This window comes from Rhagoletis zephyria, unplaced genomic scaffold (genome assembly GCF_001687245.7).
Source record: "Rhagoletis zephyria isolate East Lansing unplaced genomic scaffold, Rhagoletis_zephyria_1.1 Rzeph_scaffold_00261, whole genome shotgun sequence".
NCBI classification, from domain to species: Eukaryota; Metazoa; Arthropoda; class Insecta; order Diptera; family Tephritidae; genus Rhagoletis; species Rhagoletis zephyria.
Genome location: NW_016157345.1, coordinates 310,287 through 337,506, shown reverse-complemented (window position 1 = coordinate 337,506; position 27,220 = coordinate 310,287). Strand labels below are relative to the sequence as shown.

The following is a 27,220-nucleotide window of genomic DNA, read 5'->3' as shown; positions in this document are numbered from 1 at the left end:
ATCCAAAGCTCTTCATAAATACAAATTAAAAGTCTTTAGATGCATTTACTTTTGCTTCGTAAACATTTTTATGGTCCATTATAACCAATAAAAGCTGGATTACCTGGTCTACCACAAAAGTGTACACAACTCTGTGCACGCAATAAATCCACTTGAATACCACCTCACAGAAGTACGAATACCATTTATGCAAATCTTCACAGGTTGGAGCTGTTTCTTGTCGGCTGTTAGATTTTAAAAAGCACTGCAAGGTCATCAACATAGATTATTGTACATTCATACTCTTGGCACTGGCAGTAAGCTACATTGCATACAAAAATAGTTGCAATATCTTCCACTTACCAGCTGCCTAAGTACTTTTGTATTTACCAACACATATTGTACTATTGTACATATGTATGTATGTATGTATGTGATACCTAGTAACGAGTGCATGTGTATGTGCACGTTCAAAAAGAAGTAGAAAGAAAAGCAAATTAGGTCAGTTAGTTGGTACATAGCTTGTTAACTCTTATTAAACTAAAAACTCGGATTTCTAAACCAAGTCATTTTGAAATATGAAGCAAGAAATAGGAGCGTCTTTTGTTGTCCATTCTTCCTTATGGGTGTGCGCATGTCAGTACGTATCCAGCTTTTATTACGAAACTTTTGTATGCAAATGCCGATGCTTTAACGTACATATGTACATAAGCATGTACTTGTATGTATGTATGTAAATAGTGTGTTTGTGTACACAATACATATTTATGCTTATTAGACTTTGGTTTAGAATTTCCAGCTTCGCAGTGCTTTAATATTTATATATTTATATGAAGCAACGATGTGTAAATTATTAAAGGCCCTATACACGCATTGATTTATCGGCCAACCAGTTGACCAACTGACTTAGTGCAGTTCTCTATAAACGCGTTAATCGGTTGTCCGATTTAATTTGGGTAAAAAATTTTGAATTGTAAACAAGTCCAGAGCTCCGATAAACTTTTAAAAAATGCTAAGAATGCTTGCCATTCTTCGCCATTTTTTCTTGGCACCGCCGCCATTTTCACTTATTATACCTACTCCCACTAACAAAACGTGCCGAGAAAATGCATGTGAACGTCAATGCGCACTTAAAAAAATTAATTTAATCCCATTGTGAGTTACTAAATTGTCTAGTTACACAAAGAGCAACAAGTTGGCCAATCTGCCTGAAAAATCTAACATTTTTGATATTTCTTCATCCTGACGAACAAATTTACGAAGGTTGACCGACTTGCCTACACACGTCTTATTTACAATCCACTTCTAGAGGTTCATAGCCAATTGTTTGTCCTATAAATCAGAGCGTGTGTAGGGCCTTTTACGAAATCAAAATGACCATTTTCTGTACATTCTTTGCGCTTTGCAGTGCGACATTGCGTATACATAGGCAATATGAGTATCTGCAAATGTGCTCTGCATACATAATAGTATGTATTACATACATTAGCGCACACAAGGGGTGGGTTTTGGGGTTCAAACCCCCCCTAAAGCTAATAACCTCAAATACAAACTGTATCTTAAAGCTAAGAATCCAGCTCTCAAGGAAATTATAAGAACTATTTATTATAGTTTCTGTTGCCTGAAAAAGCGCTTTGCTTTTGCTGTAAATTTCTATGAGGAAATAAATATACGAGCATTTTTTTTCTTGAGAGCTGCAAACTGATTTAAGAAATCTTGGTAGAAGAAAATTTCTTTTCCATTTCCCGTCCGTCGTTTTATATGAATTTTTCGTTTTTCTTGAGAGTTAAGTTAATTTTTTCGGTATTCGAAATGTTAAAAAAATTTAGCAATCGTGAAAACTCACCATCTCGATCGAAAACCAGAAACCAGAAATCGAAAAAATGAGCATAAAAGTGCAAAAATTTATGGAATCAATAAATTTATTTTTACTGACTCTTTTAAAATTTATTAATAGGTACTTTTAAAAGTTGAGCGCATCTTTAAACAAGTAGTTTTTAAGGAAAGAACACAACCGACTTCAAATTTAGGGGTACCGTTAATTTCTTCATGATCCAATCATCGGATCTCTAAACCAAATTACGGGACGACCCTTGAGGTACCATCTTTCCAATAAAAAAAAACGATTATTGAAATCGGTTCACGTGGTCAAAAGTTATGTATTCCGGCGTATTGATAACCTCCTTTTTTTGAAGTCGGTTAAAAGTGTTTGAGTTCTGTTAATCTTATGTAAATAAAGTGCAGTTTATGGATTTTAAAACGTTTATTTATTTATTACATACTGTACATAAAACTTGCATGAATGTATTTTAAAGAGCGTATTATCTGAAGCAAATTTTCAGTATTTTCCGGTTATATATATTCAGAAATATAAAACCCCCCCTAAAATATATTCCTGGGTGCGCCCCTGATTACATATGAACATATTTGTACAAGCATATACAGATCTACTTTCTCGTATATGCATGCTTAAGTGTCAAGAAATTTAAACCATTTGCTGTAAAGTTTCCGGCCAAATAGTTATTTTTTTAACTGACCTTTGGGAGATGATTTAAAAGGCTTAAGTGTGTATTATATTACAGATATAATTATTTACATTTTTAGATAGTAGTAAATTATTATATACAATGAGTATCAGCTATTGTCGAAGTTCGGTCGCTTTCTGGGTTTTTAAGGACCCCGAAGATTTTTTCATTTTCGCTTTCCTCATAAATATTGTACATTTATTTGTCTGCGCATTCCTCTTCGTGTTCATATTTTGGTCGCTGTTGTCGTATTCGTCCTCGGAATGTATCCGTATTAGTATTCGTATTGTGTGCATATTAGCCTTCAGCCTTCGGTTCGGCTACGTATTCGAATTCGACTTCCTATTCGTCCTCGTATTCGTCTTCATATTTATGTTCGTTTTTGTTTTCTTCTCCGTATTTGTGTTTATATACGGCTGCGTATTTATTTGCGTTGTTTTATCTGTATTCGTATTTGTCTTCATCTTCGTATTTGTTTCGGTTTATTATTTGTATTCATCTTCCCACTCGCCTTCGCATACGTGTCTTGTTCGCATTCGTGTTCCTCTTCGCTTTTCTACTCATTTTCATGTTCGTCTACCTACTTGTGCTCGCATCCGTCTTCGTCTTTGCGTTCGTCTCAGTAGTCGCCTTGGTCTTCGAATTCGTCTACGGTTGCTCATCGTATATTTTCGCAAATACGTATTTGTCTTTGTCATCGTAATTTTCTGTTTCTCGATAAGTTTCAATAAGTCAATAAACCTTGAACAATTTGGATTATTTATTTATTTAACAATAATCTAGAAAATGTACATTTTCTTACAGACTATACAGAGACTAATTCAATTTAACTTTATTTAACAATTTCATTTAACGATTATTCAAATCTAGGTTTTGACATAGAGAAATCGATATCTGATGAATACGAGAGAAGATTAAATTGTTGTAATGCTCTATAAATAGGTGCGTTAGAAGCGTAAAGTGTTCTAACGCGATATAGAAAAAAAATTCATGATTACGCAGGTCTCTTGTGGGGATATTAAAGTAGATGTATTCAAGTAGGAATGGAGAGTCAATCGCCCCTCGATTAACATCATATACAAAAGTAAGCGAAAGAATGGACCTTCGGCTATTTAGAGATTTCAGATCGATTAACTGACATCTGGCAGTGTAAGAAGGAATCGGATCAACAAACTGAAGTGAACGGAGTGCGAAACGTACGAATTTTCTTTGTATTCGCTCAACCCCTTCAATATCGGAATTGTGGTATTGCCTCCAGATAAGGACAGCATATTCTACTTTAGAGCGGACGAGAGAAGTAAAGAGTAGTTTCAGAGTGTACGGGTCAGTAAACTCAGAGCTGAAACGGCGAATAAAAGCTAGTATAGAATAGTGCTTTGCTATAGTATAGTTTAGATGACTATTAAAAAGAAATTTGGAGCCGAAAACCACCCCAAGATTAGAAATTTCATTACGAGTGCTTAGACATAAGCCAGAGATATAATAAGAAGTGGGGGTCGGGGAACAAGACTTATAAAATGCGATATGAAAACACTTCTTTATATTTAACTGTAGTTGATTTGTGTGGCACCAGACAAGAACATTATTTAGATCGGCCTGAAGCTTGACAGGCTGATTTGTAACCGTAGTGAACATTTTTAAGTCGTCGGCATATAAAAGATATCCAGAATGGTTAAAGCAGTTAGATATGGGTGTTTCCATCGGAAGGTCCACCACCACAAAAAAAAAATTAAAATCTTATATCTAACGTATTTACGAGCCGATTTGTCTGCTTTTTAAAATATATACTGGCTATGTAAGTAGAATCATGTTTGCGTAAAATAGTCTTCCTAGGTGGTGCCAAGGTTGAGATATTTCGAAAAACCGTATTTATGGCCCGATTTGGTTCGAATTTGGCGTATGTAGTTGAAACATATTAAGTCATAGATTTCCAACAAATTCACCCTGAATTAGCGCTGAAGTCAAAATATAAAGTATATTCTACATAAAATACATGTTTTATTTGCGTTAAAAATTCATTTAAAAGCAATATTAACAAAAATATAACGATGGAAATATATATAATAACGTTTCACACTTGGGGTTGTAAAAGAAAATTTAAACAAGTTTCAATAATTCAAAAAACTCCAAAAACAACTAGAATTGCTCTAAATCATATTAAAATAAGTTTCATGAAAATAGCCATCCACCCATTTCGCAGAGTTTTGCGACTTTGTAAGAAAAGAAAAAATGTACTTCCATTTTTTGTCACGTAACGACACTCTCTTTAGATGCTTATATTTCAGGACCAAGCAGTTCGATTGTTTTCATTTTTCGGTTAAATATAGAGCTAATTATGTGCTATACAATGGAACAAAAAAGTTAAAGAAAACGAATGGTATTCCTTGTTTGTATCACATTGAAACGTACGACTGTCACGTATGCGACGTATGGAAATACCCATATGTCATTAATAAAAATCACAAAGAGAAGGGGACCTAAGATGCTACGCTCAGGTACTCCAGAGGTCGCAGTAAAAGATAGAGATCCATCCATTACGACAACACACTTTCGTGACGAAAGGTAAGACTTTTTTACCCACTTCAGAAAGGTAGAGTGAAAACCTAAACTAGATAATTTGGTAATTAGGAGGGAATGACTAACTTTGTCAAAAACTTTGGTGAAGTCGGTATAGACAGTGTCAACTTGCATGCGATTATTAAAAGCAGGCGGACAAAATTCGGAGAAAATGGTTAGATTTGTAACAGTTGATCGACCAGACATAAAGCCATGTTGATTAACTGAAATCAGCCGTTTGGTTGCTAAGTTCATCTTTTGTTTTACAATGTACTCAAATAACTTAGAGACTGTAGATAACTTTGATATGAGTGTGTAGTTGGCAATATTGATCTTATTACCACTTATGTGAATGGGAGTGATGAAGGTAATCTTCCAAGCATCAATAAATTCACCATATTTAAGGGATTCGTTGAGCATTAGTAGAAGAGGGTAAGCAAAAGCGGGCAGTTTTGGAGAAGACATGCGGACAGACCATCAGTATCTGCCTGCTTTGAGGATTTAAAATTTTGGATGCCATTAACCACGTCATCAAGCGTAATGGAGAGCGCACCAAAATCAATTGAGGTATTCACATTCAAATAACTGTCAGAGGAATTCGCATGTATTCCATTATAGAAAACCTCCGACGGAATGCTTGGGCAATCTTTTTTTGATTTGACGTACCGCCAAAAGGCCTTGGGGTTCGATTTAAGTTCAAGCTCAAATTTCTGAACATAATTTCTATGAAGAATTTTACTCAAGGATTTAAACTCTCTCGAATAATCCAAATATTTTTCCTTATGTGATAAAGAGTTTGATACTTAAATTTTTTTTATAGAACTTATTCCTTAAATTTTTAAGCTTTTTTAATTCTTTGGTATACCAAGGAATTCTATAAAAGCTCTTATTTCTTGGCGGCATTATACTTAAGCAAATTTCATTTACTCTGAACTTAAAAGTATCAAAACATAAATCTACATTGACCCCGGAAAAAACCCAGTCCCAGTTCACCAAAGAAGCCTGAGAATTAATGGCATTAAAATCACAATTATTATTAAAGCAAAAGCTAAGGGATTGGTTATCCATCGCAATATTTTTAAATTCATAGAATTGCAAGTGTAGAATAAGTGCAATATGGTGAAGACCAGGACACGACAAGGGCTCAAGGCATTCATGTAAAGAAAAATTCATATTATCAGTAATAAAAATAAGATATAGAATTCTAAAAAGCTTATTTTTAAGACTATTTATCTGACTAAGATTGATAACTAGATATATTCGGATAATTATTGAAATTCAAGGACTCGATAACTTTCGATACAATTTTTGTAGATGGGAAGATATACATACATATTTCGATTCTTATGAAAAAATTTCAATACATTTTCGTTTCGATCTCCATCGATTTATATCATTTCCTCCTTCATATTTATATTTATCTTTATTACAAAATACAAAGTAAACAATATGCAAAAACAACTCTAACTGAATAGCTTGCAACAACAACTATAAGTATGCAAAAATACGTAAATTTTTAAACGTTGATATTGATATAATAAAAACTCTACTCATCAACTTAAATATATCAAAATACTTTTACCATCCTTGGTTTCAAAATTGGTCCAGTAGAATCAAATGTACCAAACGTACATTAGACCGTACGAGAAAAAGAAGTTCGCTGTACACGCCTGAATCTTAAATATATTTTCAAGGCAATTTCGAAAAAAATTTTTTTTTTTTGGAGAACCTAGGAATGGGTTATTACAGTTTTCGGTGGTACCTACTTTTTTTAATAGTTCTACTGGAATAATGCAAATAATTCCTAAGCAAGAGTTTAATGATTTTTGGTGAGCTTCAATTCACTGACATTAGGGTGATAAAAACTGAAATTAGGTAGGTAAGTAGTACCCACAACGGCTTGCAAGAGCTTATTTTTAAACATAACTTCAAAATTCACTGCTTATCACTTAATTATGTAATCCTTTTTCCATTTCTTTACTTTATGCTGAGCTTAAATTTCACCTTTCATCGAGCTCGAGTAGGTCATTTAAACGTTTAGGTGAAAAGAATTAAACTATTTATAAATATTTCCTCCAGTCTTATAATTTAAATAGAATTCAAAGTTTCACACAAACTTTGCAATCAAATTGCTTTGGCAAACTCATTCGAAAGATTCAAATAAAACTAATTACATTTACATCATCTGAAGCATACTCGAAAAGTTGAAAATGAAAAGATCGCACGTGCTTTGAGCAGAATACACAACTACACGGGTTGTCTGCTTGCATATTTTTTAAGCATGCAGCATATTTGCTTTTACAAGGATTTGAAAATAATTTAAAAATAGTGAAATACTCGTATGCAGGATGGTAAAGTTCTTCAAAAGTGTGCAAACTCAAATCTCCTCCTGCATACTTATCTTTTGGCCAAGTTGCCGCCAAACTTGCAAGTAGACAACAACAAAAATCAAAACGTCTGTATATTTATTCGTATACATGTCGCCATTAACATGCACAGTGCACACATATACACACATGCATATGCGCTTATACAATCGCTTCACATTGAAGCTGCAGCCGCCTCTTGTTGCCCACAGTCAACCCAGTTAACGCTTCCCTGCGTGCCATAAGCGACGATGACATCAACAGAATGCATGAGCACGCAGCAAATGCACTTACACCCACACATACATACATATTTATGTATGTGTAACTGCACTCAATTACTTGTTCGTTTTTTTTTACTTTCTTTTGAATACAAATGTGTAGTTGTATATTTTCGAACTCTGTAGGAAACCGCCAGTGTTATTGCAACTAGTTCTCATTTCAAATGAAAATTTATTCTTAGTTGTCCAGATTTTTCCTACAGGTTACACTCACGAGTTTGAGTGAGTGTAATGCTGACAAGCATGGGACATTTGAGGGTTGCTATACACAACGAGCAACAACGAAAAAAATATGAGCTCGTTGAGGTGGCCAGAAGTGCAGAGCCACCATCATAATAACCGGAAACAAGTGGGTATACAGGGTATGACATTTGGCGGATGGAGCGAGTGAAAGCGTGAATGCATTTCAAGTAATATTTTGCTTTAATTTGGACAGATGTGTTTCACCGCTGCAAATGTGTACAATGAAAATTTATCAGTATTTGCAAATCGGCACTCATAGCACAAATAAAGATGCGTATTTATACATATGTACTATATATGAGGATGTACATATATATATTTACACATTTGCATCCCCAGAGACCAGTAGATGTAGTTAGTTTGTTATCCTACTCACAGCCCCCTAAATTTAACATTTCAAGGGATTCATGACTACAGCTACAACTAAGAGCGCTGTGATAATAAGAGCGTGCCATGCTTCCATTTCGATCAGAGTCAGGCTGGAGTATAGAAGTTGTAATTGCAGCTTTCGACAAACCAAAAAAAAGTTCGAAATACACGAAAAAAACCTGTAAAAACCTGCAAATCGTGAAGCATCTGGAACGCAACTAATATGTGTACCTACCGAATCAAAAATAGAAGATTAAAAATTCAGTTTTAGGTTCAAAAGAACGAATTAATTTTTTTAAGCTATTAAACTTTAAAGGCTGAAGTTATAGGATAAATATTTCACTTCTTCTTCGCATATTAAAGGATAAAATTTTAAAGAAATATTTTCAATACCTATTCGTCCTTATGCACCAAAAAATTTCATCTGTTTTAATTCTAGAGAATTTTCTCTTTTATTTGATTCCCATATTTTTGAAGAATATTTTAAATAACTTTTTGAATTAAGCATTTCTGCGAAATTTTAAAGACCTTTAAAAGGATCCTGACGTCGGAGAGAAAAACTAAAAACGCGATTTTATTTTATTTTTTGTGTGTGCAAAATTCACTCTCGCACGGTGTTATCAGATCACGGATGTTGAATTCGAATTCGCTTTTGTTATTCTTTAACAGTTTTCGCATAAGAATGATGGTGCTATGCAAATTACATTTGTAATATCTTTGATTTTTTTTTTTTTAAATAGATATCACCCTATTCTAAATTGCTTTTGTAACGTTTTAGTTACTTGATTTCGAAATGAAAGCCTTCTTAAACATCTCTAGTTTGACCTGAAATCATTTTGTATTAAATACTCTTAAAATTTACTTATTGTTAAAATTTAATATGCACTTTTGACAGTTGGCAACCCGTTTTTTCAAAAATATCTTCTCTATTTCTTTCGATTGATATATATTGTATTACTTTATTGAACTTATGGGTTTTGACTTTCGAACACTCTTCAAAATAAATTCAGAATAAAGCTTTCTTAAAACTCATTGGTTTATCAACCATCTTGTAATTCTTCATTCAACTAAATAAATAAATTAATTTGACTTTTTAATCAATCCTCTTAAAATAGCTTTTTAAATTCCGTTCGTTTGGCATACATAATGTAAACTTTCGTCCAATTATGTCCAATTTTATACAAATAAAGACCAAAAAACATACTTACACGCTCACTTAGGAAATTTAACATCTAAATACTTATCAGTAGCATTTCATTTTGTCTGCCAATTAAATTCCTAAACTGATGGCAACCCTTGTCAAAAACATTTTCAAAATAGACACAGCTTTCGTAAAATCTCTCTCGTTTGATATCCATATTAAGGTATTTGATTTAATTTATTACTTAAATTTTGAGTCTCTAAACAGCTCCTTTTAAAAATATTTTTGAAACAAAATTTTCTTAAATTTCCTTCGTGTTATATCCATACTAAAATATTTTTTTTTACTTGTTAATTAAGTTAATTTCAATTTTCTAAATAGGTGGCAAGCTTCTCAAACATAGTTTTAGAATCCCGTTTGTTTGCCACCTACACTGTTGTATTGTTTTGTTTAACTGTTTTTAACTTTTTGACTCCAGGTTTTAACCTGTTTGTGTGGCAACCTTGGTTGAAATACGTTTAACCATTTTAGCATAAAAGAGCAAGAAACATTTAATATTGGTAGGATGAACAAAAAGAAATTTTAAATCGCAGAAACAGGAAATTTGAGCAAAGCAGAATAGTGACCACGGAATGTGGCCCATAACCAACGGCATCTTATAAAAAGAAATTGAGAACAGGAAGTTTGCGTTTAATGCAGAAATTGAAAGCTGTAAATTGATAATTCCGCCGACTAAGATAAGTTGTGAATTCGTTACAATATAAAGATAAATAAGTGGGAAAAATTATACACAAGTAAGCAGACACTTTCAAGGACTTTCAAAAACACCAGCAGTAAGATAATTTTGTTGAAAATTCATTCACGAAAATAGCCTGATAGAATAAATATCAGAAAATAACAAGTATAATTTTTTGTGAAGAGCAACCAAAGGGCACAATTAATCTTGATGATGTGAGTATGTACGACCAAAGGTCGCCCCATACAATGGCAGTGACCCGCAGCTGGAGCTGTCTGACTACACAATATACCACCTTGGAGTACAAACATTTCAGCAAGCGAACAGCATTAGACAATTGTGACAAGCAAGAGCACAATGTCGTATTAAGCGTGCTGAAGATGTCATCAGGTTGGTTGGAATTTTCCCAGCTAAACAATGAAGAAAATCCCAAAAGCAAGTAAGCAAACAGACGCTTAGCTGCGTATACATACAGCCAAGTGCTATGATACTCAACGCATACAAATGTATGTAAATGTGTACATACAACCACAATCCTTGAACAGTTGCTGTGTTACAATTGGAGGCCAACCATTTGACGCGACCCACGCTGGCCCTGGCGTATGAGTAACTTTTGTAGACGACGCGACCCAAGGCTAATGCGAGCAGCTTAGTAACCTTCGAGACTTGCACTGCCACACAACCAAACGCTAACCAAATGCACTTTATACGGAGTTTTGTGCCGCCAGCAATTTGTCAAGCACGTCCATTGGAGGAGTGCGCTCCAGTTCGAACTTTGTGACCTATGTAGCAGTGGTAAAGACTATCAAGAATTAAAATAAAATACCCACGCAATGGTTGCGCAGGCATTCAGCGAAACTAAAAAGGATAAAAAGCCAATAGCTATTGTTCACTTTTTACTTATTCTTCTTTCACAACGTTTGCTCGATTGGCTTTGTTAATGCCACTACTGCGCGTTGATGTGCAATTGCAGACTCTGTTGTCCAACTGTGTTCGCCACGGCGTATGCGCAACAAATTCTCATTTCATTGTATAGGCACAAGAATAGCTAAATGCATACACACGCATACCATATTACATATCTACCAATATATGTATGTATAAAAGTACAAACACACGCAATTGCAAGAATTACTTGTAAATCGCTTTGCTCGTATGCTATTGGCGCGAGTGTGCTTAAGATTGGATTCGATTGCACTATGGTGACTGTAGGAAATGAGTCTACTTACTTTGCGCACATACATACATATGCATGTGCAAATGTTTTCTTTTATTTTTATGGCTTATGGCGTCAGTCTGCTCTAATTGATGGATGAAAAGCGTCGTTATGCAAGCTGTTTAGCGTAATTGAAGTTATAGTTGATGCAATTGAATTAAATTGAATAAAAGGTTATCCTCAATTGAATTGAATTTGAGATCGCCTGATGGCTGTACCTTTGTTTCTCACCTAGAAGCTGGAGATGGATAGGATGTAGCATAGTGTGAAAAGTAAATCACTTAATACGCGGAAGGAGTTTTTTTCATGTGGAAAAATTAAGTTTAGCTTTGATAGGCCAAACACGTAAAATTATAATTATGACGAAAATGAAGTTACCTTTTGTACTTGGAACTCAATAATTTAAAAACCAAAATTTTCCACAATGAAAGAAATTCTAACTGCATATACATATACGAGTACCTAAAGAAAGTACTGCATAACGAAAGTATAGTTTAAAAGGCAGAATCTACTCGATAAATGTAGTGACAGTTAACCCATATGCGGCCGCCGGTCGATTTTTCGATCATCAGCTTCGAAAGCCCATATATCTGGAGTTAAAAAGGAATTTAAAACTTATTGCGAGATTTTTATAGAGTAAAATTGTAAATGAATATTTTAGTAAAAAGATAAAAGGGAAACAAAAAAAATGGTTTTATTATTAAATAGCTTTTATCTGCGGCGATTGCTAAAGGGTTCATCCGTTTCAGTATAAAGAACCACTTATCTTTCGTAGATTCTCCTCATATGTAATACTTAATACAATTTTAGTTTCATATCAATGCAATTTTTTTTACTTAACGTAAAACGAAAAAGTTTATTTAATATATTTTGAAAATGTGGCATATCTATTATAAAATGCTTTCAAACGAATTTGATGTAGATATATTACGTTCATTTAACAAATTGACTAAGCAAAATTTTATTTCGGAGAAAACTTTCTTCTATCTTTTTTCCTAAGACTCCCGCATTGTAAGTACTGCACCATTTAACATTCCTTTAAAAAGAACTGGAAATTTTAAACTGGTGCAACCCTTCTAAAAGTATTGTAAAAGTAAAGCTTAGGCCTTTAAATCACTCTCGTTTGACCCCCATATTATAATATTTCATTTACCTTGTTAATTATGTGCGTTTTGAATTTCTAACCAAGTGGCATCCTTCGTCATAAATATTATCGATAAAAAACCCTTCTTAAACCTCCGTCCTTTGACAGCCATATTAAATATTTGATTAAACTGGTTAATTAAACTAATTTTTAATTTCTAAACAAGTGGCAACCCTCTTCAAAATGTTCCCGAAATGAAGATTTCTTAGACCATCCGTTGATTTGTTTTAATATAAAATATTTAATTTAACACATAAATTAAAGCTTTCTTAAACCTCTCTGGCTTAGCACTGAGATACAAATATTTCCCATAACTTTCGTTTGACACCCAGATTAAAATACTTAATTAAACTTCTTAATTACTTTTATCTTAAATTTCCAAACAGCTGGCAACCCCCTTAAATAATATTTTTAAATGAAGATTTCCATATAAAATATTTCTTGTTTCTGGAACTCCATTAAATTAAATACATGTATGCAAGAAAAATGCTTTAGAGTAGTTTTTCTGCCGAGAGAAGGAAGTGACGCTAAAAAATAACTCCTGGGATTGGCTCAAATTCAGAGCTTTAAAGGAATTCAACTTGCTCTCAAATTCTCCTGTTTTTGCCTACTCTTACGCATTAATCTATTAACCGAATGAATTAGTTTGTACTTTTAATTTTTAATTCTTTTTAATCTGTATGAAATGTAATACCTTATGGATTGTTATTTAAATAAATAAACGAATTAAGATCCAAAATCGGAGCGTATATATGTAAGAAGAATGGATTGATTTGAATCAAAAAGCATGGAAAATATGTATACATGCATACATGCGAGTAAAGTTGTATCCACCAGTTTCTGTCTTGGCTCCAAGAAAAGTATAGTGTTTGCAGTTGGAGAGTATTTTTACGCAGTTTGTAGTTCTTGAAACTAGTTACAGTTTTTGCTATGGGGCTGCTTGTACATACTTGCAAACACGTATTTATGTACATACATATGTATGTAAGTATACATAACTACTTGTGTGCATTCAAGAAAGTAAATCGAAGCAACAGGTTTACACATTCAGGCCACAGCAAATCAAGTGAAAGCCTATGCCTGCCTGCCTACGCTGTTGATTTGTGCATTCGCCGCAATGGTACGGGTATTACTACTTATTTTGTGTGCTTAGCTAATGCGTAAGTGAGTAAGGAAGAAAGAAAGCGAGCGAGCTCTTAAGTGCAGGCATACTTAATGAAAATAAGAAATATGTATGTGGGCATATAAATGCGGAAAGGTTTAATGAAATAACAGCATCTATAATGTATGTGTGTCCGCCTGTGTATGATTAGTATTTATGACTAGTTTTAACGATGACATTGATGCGCGAACATCCTTGGTACAAATGCGATGCGCTTGATAAAAATGGGAGCAATGTGTAGGATGTATGTGCAGGTANTTAATATAAATAAGTATGTACTTATCTAAGCATTCTACATTAGTTTCTCTGTAAGGCATTCTTTGTTCGCTTCTCTGGATTCTGTTTATCCATGCGTTCTCCCTTCGTTTGAAGGTAATGCTGCGGGTAAGAGCTTACCTCCAATGACATGCCCATGTTAAAATAAGGCCTTCTTGAAGCGAAAGGGTAAGCGATTCCCATCGCCTAGCTCGTTTCCACTTTCGTTTCTGTGGTAATCGTGTTTTTTGCTGGGATAGTTCTAGTATATGAGTAAAATGAGGAGAGTGGTAAAGTGATTGAAAGCGTAATCATTGAAAACTATTGAAGTGGATTGTGTGAAAAATAATTTGGTTTATTATTTCTTTAAAGTAATTTTGTTATAGATATCAACTCCTTTCCTTTTTTGTACGCTTTAATGCACCTACATAAATTCTTAAAATAAATGCTGTCTTTACTTTACACATTTTCCAGATGGCTGGCAGTGGGGATCCCAAGTGGCAAAAGGATGCAGCCGATCAAAATTTCGACTATATGTTTAAGCTACTGATAATCGGCAATTCGAGCGTAGGCAAGACAAGTTTTCTCTTTCGTTATGCCGATGACAGTTTTACCTCAGCTTTTGTGTCAACGGTTGGCATTGATTTCAAAGTGAAAACTGTGTTTCGACACGATAAGCGCGTCAAGCTGCAAATCTGGGTAAGTAGAAAGTGCAAACAAGAAAAATGAGCACAAAATTATTATTTATTTAAAAAGAAAACGAGTGTAAGAAAAGAGCAGATAACACAAAATGGACAGACGAGAGTTTAATTATTAAAGTACAAAGCAAAAAAAAAATAAAAATAAAAATCAACTCGCTTATATTTATGTAAGCTTCCAATGAAAAATGTGTGCTTTCAAGCGGAATGTTTTTTTTTACTGGAAATGTGTGCGGGCCACCATTCATCACCGGCGGCGAGAAAATGTCATAAAAAGCATCACATTAAAGTGAAATAATTACAACAAAGTGCCTTGTGGCCTTGGATGTGTGCGTTGAGGAAAGATGAGACTTTTATTTACGTGGTGAAGTTGGCAGCACTTTTTTTTTTATAGAGAATGCACTGACCCTGAATGGTTTTTAGAAACGTTATCTGCATCCAATATTGTGGCTTATATAACGCTTAACTGGGAAAACTGCATTTTTTTTTACGTAACAAATAACAACGTGATAGAAGATTAAAAAAAAAAAAATAAACAAATTTTAACTTTTTAATTAGATCGCTCAGAAAACTTTTGAGTATGCCATTTTTTAGTCCATTTAATTTTAGTATTATAAAGTGCAAGTTTTAAGTTGCTGGGACTTACCGTCGTTTTTTTAAGTTTTTTTTTTGCTGACGGCAAATGAGTGACAACTTCAACAAAAAAATTACCAAAAGTCCTAGCTACTTTAAACCCGCATTTAATTATACTGAAGTCGAACGGTTCATACAATTACATAATACAAATATTTCTAAGAAATCTAATTAAAAAACTTTATGTATGTGTTTTTTTTTTTTAAATTTGCCAAAAGCTTGAAACTTAGATTTATATGGTTTTTGTTAAAGAAAAACTATATTTTTACTAAAAAAATTAAGGTTCAATAGAAAAAAATAAAATAAAATAAATAGTCTAAGCTTGTTAACATATGGTGCGGTTATAATTATAACCCGGGGTGTATATATATATATATATATATATATATATATATATATATATATATGTATGTATAAACCAAAGTGTCACGTGGAATTTCATATCCTATTAACACATGCAAATGTGCAGTATCAAAATATACTCATAATAGCGTTGTGCGTTGTGTATGCGTAAGAGTTTTTCGTGTGTGAAGAAGTACAGAGCTAGAAAAGCCTTGTTAGTTGCGGCTGTAGCTACCTCTGTCTGCATTTGACCTTGTCCTATTGACTTTTACTTTATCAGTTGCAGAACACTTGCTCGTTATCGCCGGTACTTCAGTTCGTTCATGTGGAAAATATTAATATACTACAACACATAAATAGTTGGCGTTATTTATAATGCGAATCTGCAGTTGGTTGGTGTTTTTGTTTCGATGTTGCCTTTGCTTCTAATTTTGAAGTGCACTTGTATGCCTCTATGCATCGATGCTTCTAAAGCTGAGTACACACTTTACGCACGTATATATGTATGCATTTCAGTGAAGTCTTTTAATATATCGTTTTTTAATATAAAAGTTTTTATATATTTTAAATGGTTATCGTATTTTATTGGTTATAAATATATATTCCTACTTTGTCTTTATCAGTGAAAATGACATCTACTTAAATTTACAACAACTATTTTTGCTGTGCACCATTAATACATTTTTATTATTAACATGCCGTAAAGCTTATCTTCTCTAACAAAAAAACTGTTGATTGCTGTTATAAATACCTAGTTAAGATTAGCCTGATAGGCATGTGAATGTGCATCGCCACACTTGGTGACGTGCATCCTTTAATATAAAAATCAATCAAAATGATGTGCCGCTGGCCGTCGTATTACCATACAAATGTTGTGACATTTTGCGCATAGGGAAATCTTTCACGTACATTAATGTTCGAACAAATGCCAACCCTTCCAAATAAATTTGAATGTAACTTTTTAAACAAGTGGTAACTCTCTTCAAACATTCGAAATTTTCAAACTAAAGATTTCTTAACCTTATTTCGTTTGACTACAGTATTTTCATATTTCATATACTTTTTGAATTGTTTAATTGAGTTAGACCTTTCAAGCAGCAGGCAGCCCTCCTGAAAAGTAGTTTCAAGATTAATCATTGTTAACTCTCCTTCACCGGACACTGCGATACACATTCTAATTAACTAATGAATTAAGTGGAATTTTAATTTTCAAACATGTGGTAACCCCGCTAAATACAGTTCAGAAATACAAATTTTTCAAACCCCCTCCGATTGATGCCCATATTTTAATAGCTCATTTAACTTATAAAATAATTTGAATTTCATTTTTTAAACAGGTAGCAACCCTCTTCCAACACCTCAAATATATACTTAGCGTTCATACCAAAGATTTCTTAACACTCCTTCGTTTGACATCCATATCTATTTTGATATTTCGTATAACTTGTGTATAAGTAAACTAAATTCAACATTTCAAGCAGGTGGCAACCCTCTTCATAATATTTTCAAACTACTACTTTCTGAAACCCCTTTCGTTTTGCACCCATATGGTTATACATATATGTCACTTACCTAAAATGATTTTTTAAACAGGTGGCAACTCTCCTATAGTTCAGCTAAGAAACAAATCTTTTCAAAACCTTTTCGATTGATACCCAGTTTGTAGTAATTGATTTATTTGTTTAAATAATTTGAATATAATTTTATAAAAGGTGGCAACTCTTTTCAAAGGAGTAAAATGTTATTGCTTATCTGCAGTTTAAGGATTTTAGTTTGATGCCTCATTTTGAAAATTCGAACGAACGGTGCGGATTTGATGGCATTGATTATTCAATATCTTGATTTTAATTTTTCAACAGGTGGCAACTCTTTTCGAAAAACTAAAACCAGTTTGCACATCTACAGTCCAAGCGCTTTAATTTGCATCTCACTTTTGAAAATCTCGCGAACGGTACAGAACATTTATCCTGAACAAAAAATCCATTCGCGTATTACATATATATAGATGGATTACCAACGTATGATTAACTGAAAATCGGTTCTTTTGATATTGTGGATGCTTTAATATATGGATATATGGATGCTGTATTTCGTAAACTTTAAACGCCTAAACAATATATTAAGGGGGTTCGAAAAGTACCATCAAAGTCATATTATGAATTTTCGCACTGTTAAACAAGTAAGAGAGTCTAAGTTCGGACGGAGCCGAACATTAAATACCCGTGCAAGTATTAAATATACGTTTTTCACCTTTCCGAAAGCTACTGCTCTACATGGTAAGACAGGGAGTATCAATTTTGAGTAAATTAGCGTCCTTAAATTTCGAAATATTGCAGTTTGAAGCATTTCTGAAATTTACCGTTATATGAAAAGCGGCCGTAATTTTAGTCCGACGTCAATAATTTTCAACGTTTTGGTTTTATGTGGCCAAGCACAATAACCATACCGAGTTTGGTACAAATTGGTAAAACGGTTACCGAGATACATATATGTGATCATAAGTGGGCAGTGCCACGCCCATTTTCCAAAATTTTATCATAAACGTATTTCTTGCTAAAGAATTGTTGCAATCATTACTTTGGAATAAATTGTCTTTAATATTTACTGATTTATCGAAGATTCCGTATTTCTCTAAATTACCGTTATATGTGAGGTAGGCGTGGTTATTGCCCGATTTTGGCCATTTTCAATACCATCCGTCCTCCGCACGAAAAAGTTAATATTCCTATTATATACCCTCCTAGCTATTTAAAATACTTGCTTCTCTTTTTTTATTAAAATTTGATTTCTCTGCGATAATATTTTTCAGAAATTATTACATTATTGATTCTAAGAATAATACGCATATTCGTATCTATTTATATTATATGTACATTGTTACATGCCATGTATATACAGTGGTGGGTAAAAATGGATGAATGGTGTTTCGTTTTTGATATTTTTAATGTTTTTCGAGCTAAAACATTGATTTTTAATAATTTTTATTGTTGACAGCGTTTTGCACTTTTTTCCATATAAACATGAGTTTTATGTGGAAAAATATGCGCAATATCTTTTGCGATAAAAATAAAAAAGTCAACGCCAGTTTTCCTAAATTTCGCTTTTTATATGAAAAAAACCGAAAAGCGGTCAGCAAAAAAAATGATTAAAAATCACCATGAATGAACCATATTTTTATAAAAAATATTTAAAAAAATTTAGCTTGAATAATATTGTAAATATTAAAAACGAAACACCATTTATCCATTTTTGACCGCCACTGTATGTTCATAGATGAGGCGTTTATATTGAAAATGTCATGAGTCACTTCATCTTCGTTCAGTCTTCTCTTGTGCTTAAATGATCGATTGCTTTTAACCGAATTTATCAGTAAATCTTTTCATCGTCAAAAACTAATGATAAAACCTCTGACCTTGCCTTGATGAAATTGAATGAATAATCCGATGTATTTAGATAAATTTAACCGGTCATTTAGGCACAAGAGGTGTGAAGTCGTTATCACCAGCCTTTACGTCATTATCGTGGTGGCCTACATATGAGCGTGCAAAATTCATGGAAAACCTATATTTTTGTTGCATTTTTATAGTTACACGTAAATGATTACAAAAAAGTGCAATTTGTCGCCAATAAAAGTGTTAATGTACCGACATTTATTAGGATGCAATTAATTTTGTTTCTGTTTTTGTTTTTCTTTTATCGTTTACAGGATACAGCGGGTCAGGAACGTTATAGAACAATAACTACAGCATATTATCGTGGCGCCATGGGTTTCATTCTAATGTATGATGTCACAAATGAGGATAGTTTCAATTCTGTGCAGGATTGGTAAGTAAAATGGCGCAAAGTAGGGGGAAACGAAAGATAAATATTTGCAAATGAGAAATTGCAATTTAAATGCAAAGAGGTGTATAAAATGATGGAGGGGAGAAAACATTCAGTGGATACATATATGTATTTTGTATGGAAGTTAAAGTCAAAATGGGGGAATGTAATTGCTTCGTAGAAGACACGCACAATATTTCATTCAATTTACAAAGTATTGAAAACGATGCCTCGCAAGTTGGTACAGGAAAAGTTGAGTTGCTAGATATTGGCTGAAATATATAAGAAAAAATACCACAGTATCTAGGCAGAAAATTCCGACAGCACTGGAAAAGGTTTTGTTGTAGCACATTTTTTTCTAAAAATTTATTTTTATGAATGATTAGTTTTTATTAATATTATTATGAGCCTTGAGCATTGCGACCTCTAGGGTGGTCTATTTTGCGTGACCCTTTACCCTATAGGTGAAGGCTTTTAATATAGGCTAGCACTTCCACGGCCTTTTTGTTCCCTATTTCGAATGGATTAAGTGTTGTACCACCTAGGTGAGCGAGTCTGCACCTAGCGTGAGCAATACATTGACAAGGGATGTGTTCTGGCGTTTATTCGCCCATCTAACAGTAGCGACAGAAGCTCCTGCCAGAAAGATTCATTTTACTGAGGTGATAACGCAGGGAACAATATCCCGTGAACTACCCAGCGAGAGTCCGAAGATCCTCCCCGCCTAGATTTATGAGCTTTTTTGAAACTTCTTGTGATGAACAGATTAACCGCTTAGCTTGTCTTTGCCCTGGACATTCACTCCAGTGTCTATCGAGTTTTTTTTCTACCCACTTGTTTATGACCTCCCTTAAGTGGGCTTTGGGGAGCCCGCAAAACGGTTCCGGGCCATGGAATATTGTGGTAGCTCCGTATTTTCCTATGCGGTCCACCTGTTCATTACCGTCGTGGCCCTCATGCCCCGGCACACAGCCCAGCAATTCTGTGTTCTCGATTCCAAGAGCGTTTAGGGTGTTGAGGCAGTCATACACTAGTTTTGATGTTATTATGTCGGATCTAGGCGCTAGCAAAGCAGCCTGACTGTCCGACATAATGCAGATGTTTTTAGAGGCTCTGCTACAAATCTCGATCGCATGAATTTCTGCTTGGAAAACGGTGGGGTAGCTGCCTATTGGTATCGATCTTTTTTAAATTAGGCCCAAATATACTAGCTCCAGTTTTTCCATCATCAAGTTTTGATCCGTCAGTGTACCAAACTTCAGCTCCGGCTTTGGTGTAGGATTTTTTTGTGCTCTTGGGTGCTTGGTCACTTGAAATTCCAAGAAATGACTAGCATTGGAGCCACTGTATCCCTCATGTGTATTATAGGGTAATTTGTAAATTTCATTAGGACCTTTTTATGACCTGTCATGGCTGCTTCCCTCTATTAGAATTGGAAAGGGTGGTATACCTAGAAGAGCACTAAGTGCATCAGCAGGACAGGTCCGCATAGCCCCTGTTACACCAATGCATACCATTCAGTGCGGTTTGCTTAGTTTTGCGCTAGCAGTTCTTTGTGTCGCTTTTGTCCACCATGCCAATGATGCGTAGGTGACTATCGGCTGCACAACTGTGTTGTATGACCAGTAGGTCATTTTAGGGGAGAGTCCCCATGTCTTCCCATAAAGTCGCGTGCATGCGAAGAAGGTTCTCATTGCCTTGTTTACGGTTGCATCCAAATGTACATTCCAGGTGAGTGCCTTATCCAGCCACACCTCCAGGTATTTTGCTTCATTTGACAGCCCTATTCTAGTGCCGCTCAGAGTAAATTCTGTCATGGATAACTTTTTTCTCCTGATAAACAGAACCAGAATTGATTTATTAGGATTAATTGATAATCCTTTGGTGTCACACCATCTTGCAACAAGCCCTGCGTTGCTTGCGATTGGAAATCGTTTTCGGCATGCAGACCTCTTACACAAACCACCAGATCGTCTGCATAGCCTGGTGTTTCGAAGTCATGATCGTTCAGTAGGAAGAGGAGTTCGTCTATAACCATAGTCCACAGAAGAGGGAGGAGAGAGTACACCCCCTTGAGGGCAACCTCGTATGGCTGTAATAGATTCTTTCGTGCCTTCAAGATCCATCCTGATCTTCCTTGTTTTTAGCATACAAAGCACCCAATTGATTATGATGGTGTTTCCTCCTTGCATATCAGGGCATCTCTTATTGCTCTGTATGCAGTGTTGTCAAAAACCCCTGAAATGTTATTGAAGGCACAAAAAGCCAGAGCCTTTTCGATTTTCGGCGTAAGGCTGTGAATGCCAGTCTCAGTGGATTTGCCTGGTTGATAGGTAAATTGGTTCTTATTCAGTGGTCGTTCAGTTAGCTTAACTTCTCTGATGTGTTGATCCACAAATTATATTTAAATGTTATCTGAGCAGAGTTTATGACGGCTTAGGTGTAACCGACTTACAAGCAGCGATCACCTCCAGCTTTTCGCGATACTTCGGGTTTTAATTGAGGAGATCCTTTTGAACTTTTTGAGGTATTTTTTCGGCAATTTGTCGATGTAATTATGGTTTTGCTTTGGGAGACCGTTTTAGATGTTTTCTAGATATTTCGGTGAGAAAAATAAGCAGTGGCGCGCGAAAATCTTTAGCAAATAGGTGGCTTTGTTTGATTCACCTACACGCACTGCACTGCGGTCCAAAACTGGAATTTACTATTACTATTTTGTTTAATAAAAGCTAATTAATTTTTGACGAGATTTTATGATAAATGGGCTATACAACTGCATTCCTAAAATTTTTCTAAAAATTCCCAAAAAAATTAAATTTTGATAATATTTTTTTTTCTATTTAAAATTTGTCCTGCAAATTTTTTTCGTAAAAAATTTTATAAATATTAACTAACAAATAAAAATTCAAGGATCATTCTAAAATGGTCTCTTCTAAATTTTATTAGCTTTCAAAAAACAAATAACCAAAACGGTTGAAAAATTTGGGCGGTGAACTATTCTCAACAGTAAATTCCAGTTTTGTAGCATTGTGCGCTGGTGAGAGGAGAGCATCTAACATTTAATATCCATCCAACGGCATGCATTTATATTTCGCCCTGCCAGACGTTTAATGAAATATATAATTTTGAGTATTTTAATTACATCGCCAACGGGTCATTCTAGATTTTCACTTTAATTTAAACATCTTTCCACACTCGCAGGGTAACTCAAATCAAGACATACTCCTGGGACAACGCACAAGTGATACTTGTCGGCAACAAATGCGACATGGAGGATCAGCGTGTGATCTCATTCGAGCGGGGCCGACAGCTGGCCGATCAGCTGGGTGTTGAGTTCTTTGAAACGTCAGCCAAAGAGAATGTCAATGTTAAGGTAAGTGAAGTGAATTTCATTTAAGTAGATGAGGAGTAATAATAAAAAGATGAGTGTAAATATTTGTTGCTTGCAGGCTGTTTTTGAGCGACTGGTCGATATAATTTGCGACAAAATGTCGGAGAGTTTAGACTCGGATCCTACGTTAGTGGGTGCTGGGCAAAAGGGACAACGACTGACAGATCAACCTCAAGGCACGCCCAATGCGAATTGTAATTGTTAAATATACATACACATATGCACACATCCCTAACCCCCACACATACATACATACATAAATATATAGACACATGTAGACACAAATATACTTATAAAAATTACTAAAAATAAATGAATTAATAACTAAATGTAAAACTATTTAAAGTAAAAATAAGTAATGCAGTAAAACATATAAATGCATAAATGAATGCTATTGACTTGCGTTGTCATGATGATTTAAGAATTTTTTGGTTGTCTCGGTTTTAAAGTTTTGAAAATCAATTACCAAATAAATACACATTGTTTGCTGTATTGTATGTAAATGTGCTGAATAAATTTTTTAATTAAACCAGTAATTAAAGCTGTTGAAGTGAGTTTAAAATTTGTAAAACAATTGCCGTAAATAAAAACTGTTATCAGCTGAGACAATGGTAACTAAGAAAATACTAATTAATGTTTTTTGAAAAAGAATGGTTTAAAAAAAAAGAATTCATGAAAAAGCCACTGCAAAAGCTGTATTGGAAAATTGTATTGAATTGAATGCGATTAAAGTAGAAAATGTTGAAATAGTGGAGAAGCTGTTCGTTAATTGTGTATTCCAAATGAATAATATGTATGACTAAAGGTATTTAACTGTAATGAAAGTTGTAAGCCAACATTTGCATAAGGAACCAAATAAAAAACAGAAGAAATTCCAAATGAAACTAAAAAAAAGCAAACACATTAGAACATTACTATGTAACATCATTTATAACACCGTCCGACAAAATTCAATTTTTTTTTGCACTCATAAAAAAATCAAGCATTTTCAGAAAGTGAAGGCCAAAAAAGTTCCCGTAACTGTTGTTTTTATAGATCGAGTCATTAACCACTTTCGCTGAATCGGTCAATAAAATATTGCGTCGCGATTTTTTAATTTTTACTAAGCTTCGTATACACGGGTTTTTGGGGTTGCTGACTATGAATCTAAAAACAATTTTTGAAAATAAAATTTTTGAAAACTGATTTCTGTTTTATAATAAGCGACTCTAAGAACTTTTGGCTATCAAGTTTCATGAAATTGCCATTTTAAATTTTTTAACACTGATTTCAGTTTTGTTATCAGCAACTCAAGGAACCTACGTATATAAAATTTCTCAAATATCTGATATTTTTAAACTCCATTCCGAAATCCAAAGAACCTTATGATATCAAATTTCGAAAAAATTTGAAAATTAAAAATTTTTTTTGTTTACTTTAGAAAAATGGTTTCAGCTTTGTAATCAGCCACTCAACGAATCTTTGGATATAAAATTTCATAAATGTCTGATTTTTTTTAATCCATTCGCCACATTGCATTTGAATTTTTGAAAACTGATGTCAGTTTTGTGATCAGCGACTCAAAAAACCTTATAATATCAAATTTAATAAAAATCTGGAATATTTTTTAGATTTTTTTTTGAACTTTTGAAAAATGGTTTCAGCTTTGTAATCAGCCACTCAACGAATTTTTGGATATAAAATTTCATAAAAATCTGATTTTTTTTAAATCCATTCGCCATATTACAAGGAAAAATTATTATATTGACCGACTCAGCAGAACGTTTGTTAAAATGCTTGATTTTTTCATCGGTGCAAAGTCGTGTGGGCCGGTGTAACTACCAAAAATACAACAATTATCAATATTATTATCATAACGATTACAGTTAGAAATGCTGTTAAAAAAGATATATAAACAAAATAAAAAGAAAAAAAACAACTATAAACAAATTCTGAACTTGTACAACAATACCATAACAATAACACAAAAGAAGCTACACTTTTTACAAAAAAAAAAAATATTAAGAAATATTATATATGAATATTAAATAATTTAGTTGTAATTTATTTATACAAATACACAAACAACACAACTCTATTCAACACAACACATAGCAAAACACACAACAAAAAAAAAACATTTAAAAAAGAACACAGCTGACATAAGATGTCACTATCTATGTAAATGAAAGTATTAGCCGCAAATGACACTTTTTTACTAAAAAGAAAATAAATAAAATCTATGATTCACAACTCGCTGAAATTCAACTTCAATAACATTTGTTACAAAATAAAACTCTTCAAAAGCAACTCTCAAATGCCCTAAAAATGTTGAGGCAAATGCAATAAACCGAAAAAAGTAGTTTATGTCTATGAAAGCAACAGAGACGAAAATATTTAAAATAATTATGAAAATACATAATTTTTGAATTGAAATTAATTTCCGCAAAACTATAAATTGGCTGCCTTGATGCTACTACTTAAATACATACTCGTGCATACAAACGTAAATTTGCTGAAGTTTATTAAATTTAAAAAAAAAATTCACACTCAAAGTGCAATACGAAAAATTGAAGCTAATTATAAACAAGCATACATTGTATTTAATTACATGTAGTCACACACATACACTTACATACATATACATACATATTAACATACGCTTAAATTATTATCATTGCATGTTTTATTGTAGTAAATATATATGATCATAAACAAAGAATAAATTCCAAACAAATAAACAAACAAAAAAATAAAAAATTAATAAAACTAAAAGAAAATGATTATGACTATTGAAGAAATACAGTTATGATATGTCGAAAAAGAAACACAACTTAACTGTCGTCATTTATAGCAGAGACTTTTAAGGCTGGTTTTTACTAGATAATAATTTGGCGCCAACACTTCCCGACATCATTTAATAAACCTTTATCTTCTCTATCCATATCTTTACCGATGATATTATGGGCCTTTTAGGCAGACAGCCGATTCGGCAGCGCATATGAAGGAATCTCACGATTTGTTCCATTTTTCGACAAAATCGTTTTTTTTTTAGATACACTCTAAAAAATCTGTTTAAAAATGCGACTATAAATCGAGTATATTTTTGTTTATTTTTAAATTTTTTTGGTAAGTTTACACGATGAATATGTATTTTTCTCGTTTGCACATTTTCGTGTGTAAAAATCCTTTTTGTTAGTGGCTTTACACAATTCTAAGGGTGAAATCAAACAGCAGATGTGTATTTTGTAGCTTGTACACACTTTCTTAGTAGATTTACGCCCACCACAGCAGCTATATTACACTCTAAAACGTCCGAAATTTAAACAAACTATTCTTTGTATAATTGAGCATGTAATTTCGCGAATAATAAGGTAGGAAATCAGAAATTTTAGGTAGGAAATCTACACAATTTTTTTTAGAGTCTAATGCATTCTCTTCCATTTTGTGTAAACACCAAGAATCCATCGCTAAATTGTATTTACAGCTGCGAGCATTAAAATAGTTGTGTGCACTTATGGTTAACATTTTTTGAAATTACTAGAAAATCAAATAATAATAGTGGCATTCATGATATTGAAAAACTGGCCCTTATTATGAGCTGCATTCGATTTTCGATCTTCGCTGGCTATCGAAGATCGAAGATCGAAAGTGGAATTCGTATTATGAGCTATGCAAGCGTGTCGAAATTTTCGTTGAGTATCGAATTTTCTGTCGAACAGAATTTTGGTTTCGATGGTGTAGCGAAGTGTTAGAAAATTGTGAAAAATGTATGATTTTGTATATGTTTTCTTACATTTTGGCGGCTAGACATTAATTTTAAACAATTTTTATTAATTTCATGCAGTTCTAACATCTTGAATACTAAACACAAGCTCGAAAGGCTGGTTTTACTTGTGAAAGAAAATCCCAATACTCTGTTGGCACGATCTCTGAGAACAAAATCGTAGCGCTGTTGATAGTTTTAAAATATTTTAAATAGATTTGGCTCACAAACGCCTCTTTAGATGGTCGGAACTTTTTAATGAATCTGTAGACAAATTTCTTAAATATATTTTATATCAAAATATATTCGAAAGACTAATAAACTTAAACTCTCTTAAACATTTGCTACTCCTGGCCAGTTTACTAAGCTCTCATCCTCTGACGAATCGTTGAACCAGAACTCGTTGTACTCATTTTACCACGTTTTTATAAACTTGCTTTCTTTTTTACTTCATTTTAATTAGAACAAATTTACATAAATATGTATAAGCACACTATTTAGTTTGCTCGATTTGTAAACAAAGCTTCTCAGCGGTGAAAAATATACTATTGTGAACAACCTAAACGAGCGAAATTCACAATAGCGCTATTCTTCATCGAATGAGTGCCATAATACC

At 33.5% G+C, this 27,220-nt stretch overlaps 1 protein-coding gene across 1 annotated transcript; it reads left to right on the top strand.

The window, feature by feature from the left end:
* Positions 1-3,854: 3,854 nt before the first annotated feature.
* Positions 3,855-23,133, top strand: Rab3 (RAS oncogene family member Rab3). The gene is made up of 6 exons (XM_017609869.1): positions 3,855-3,865; positions 5,091-5,094; positions 14,448-14,672; positions 19,353-19,471; positions 22,670-22,841; positions 22,918-23,133. Exons 3-6 carry the CDS (start codon positions 14,448-14,450, stop codon positions 23,062-23,064), a joined length of 663 nt encoding a protein of 220 aa, XP_017465358.1. The 5' UTR covers positions 3,855-3,865; positions 5,091-5,094; the 3' UTR covers positions 23,065-23,133.
* Positions 23,134-27,220: the final 4,087 nt, after the last annotated feature.

Excerpts from the sequence above, each read along its gene's own strand:
- Rab3 (XM_017609869.1), top strand. The coding sequence starts at position 14,448 with ATGGCTGGCAGTGGGGATCCCAAGTGGCAAAAGGATGCAGCCGATCAA. Across the intron at positions 14,673-19,352 it reads GCGTCAAGCTGCAAATCTGG|GATACAGCGGGTCAGGAACG; the intron begins GTAAGTAGAAAG and ends TATCGTTTACAG. Across the intron at positions 19,472-22,669 it reads TTCAATTCTGTGCAGGATTG|GGTAACTCAAATCAAGACAT; the intron begins GTAAGTAAAATG and ends CCACACTCGCAG.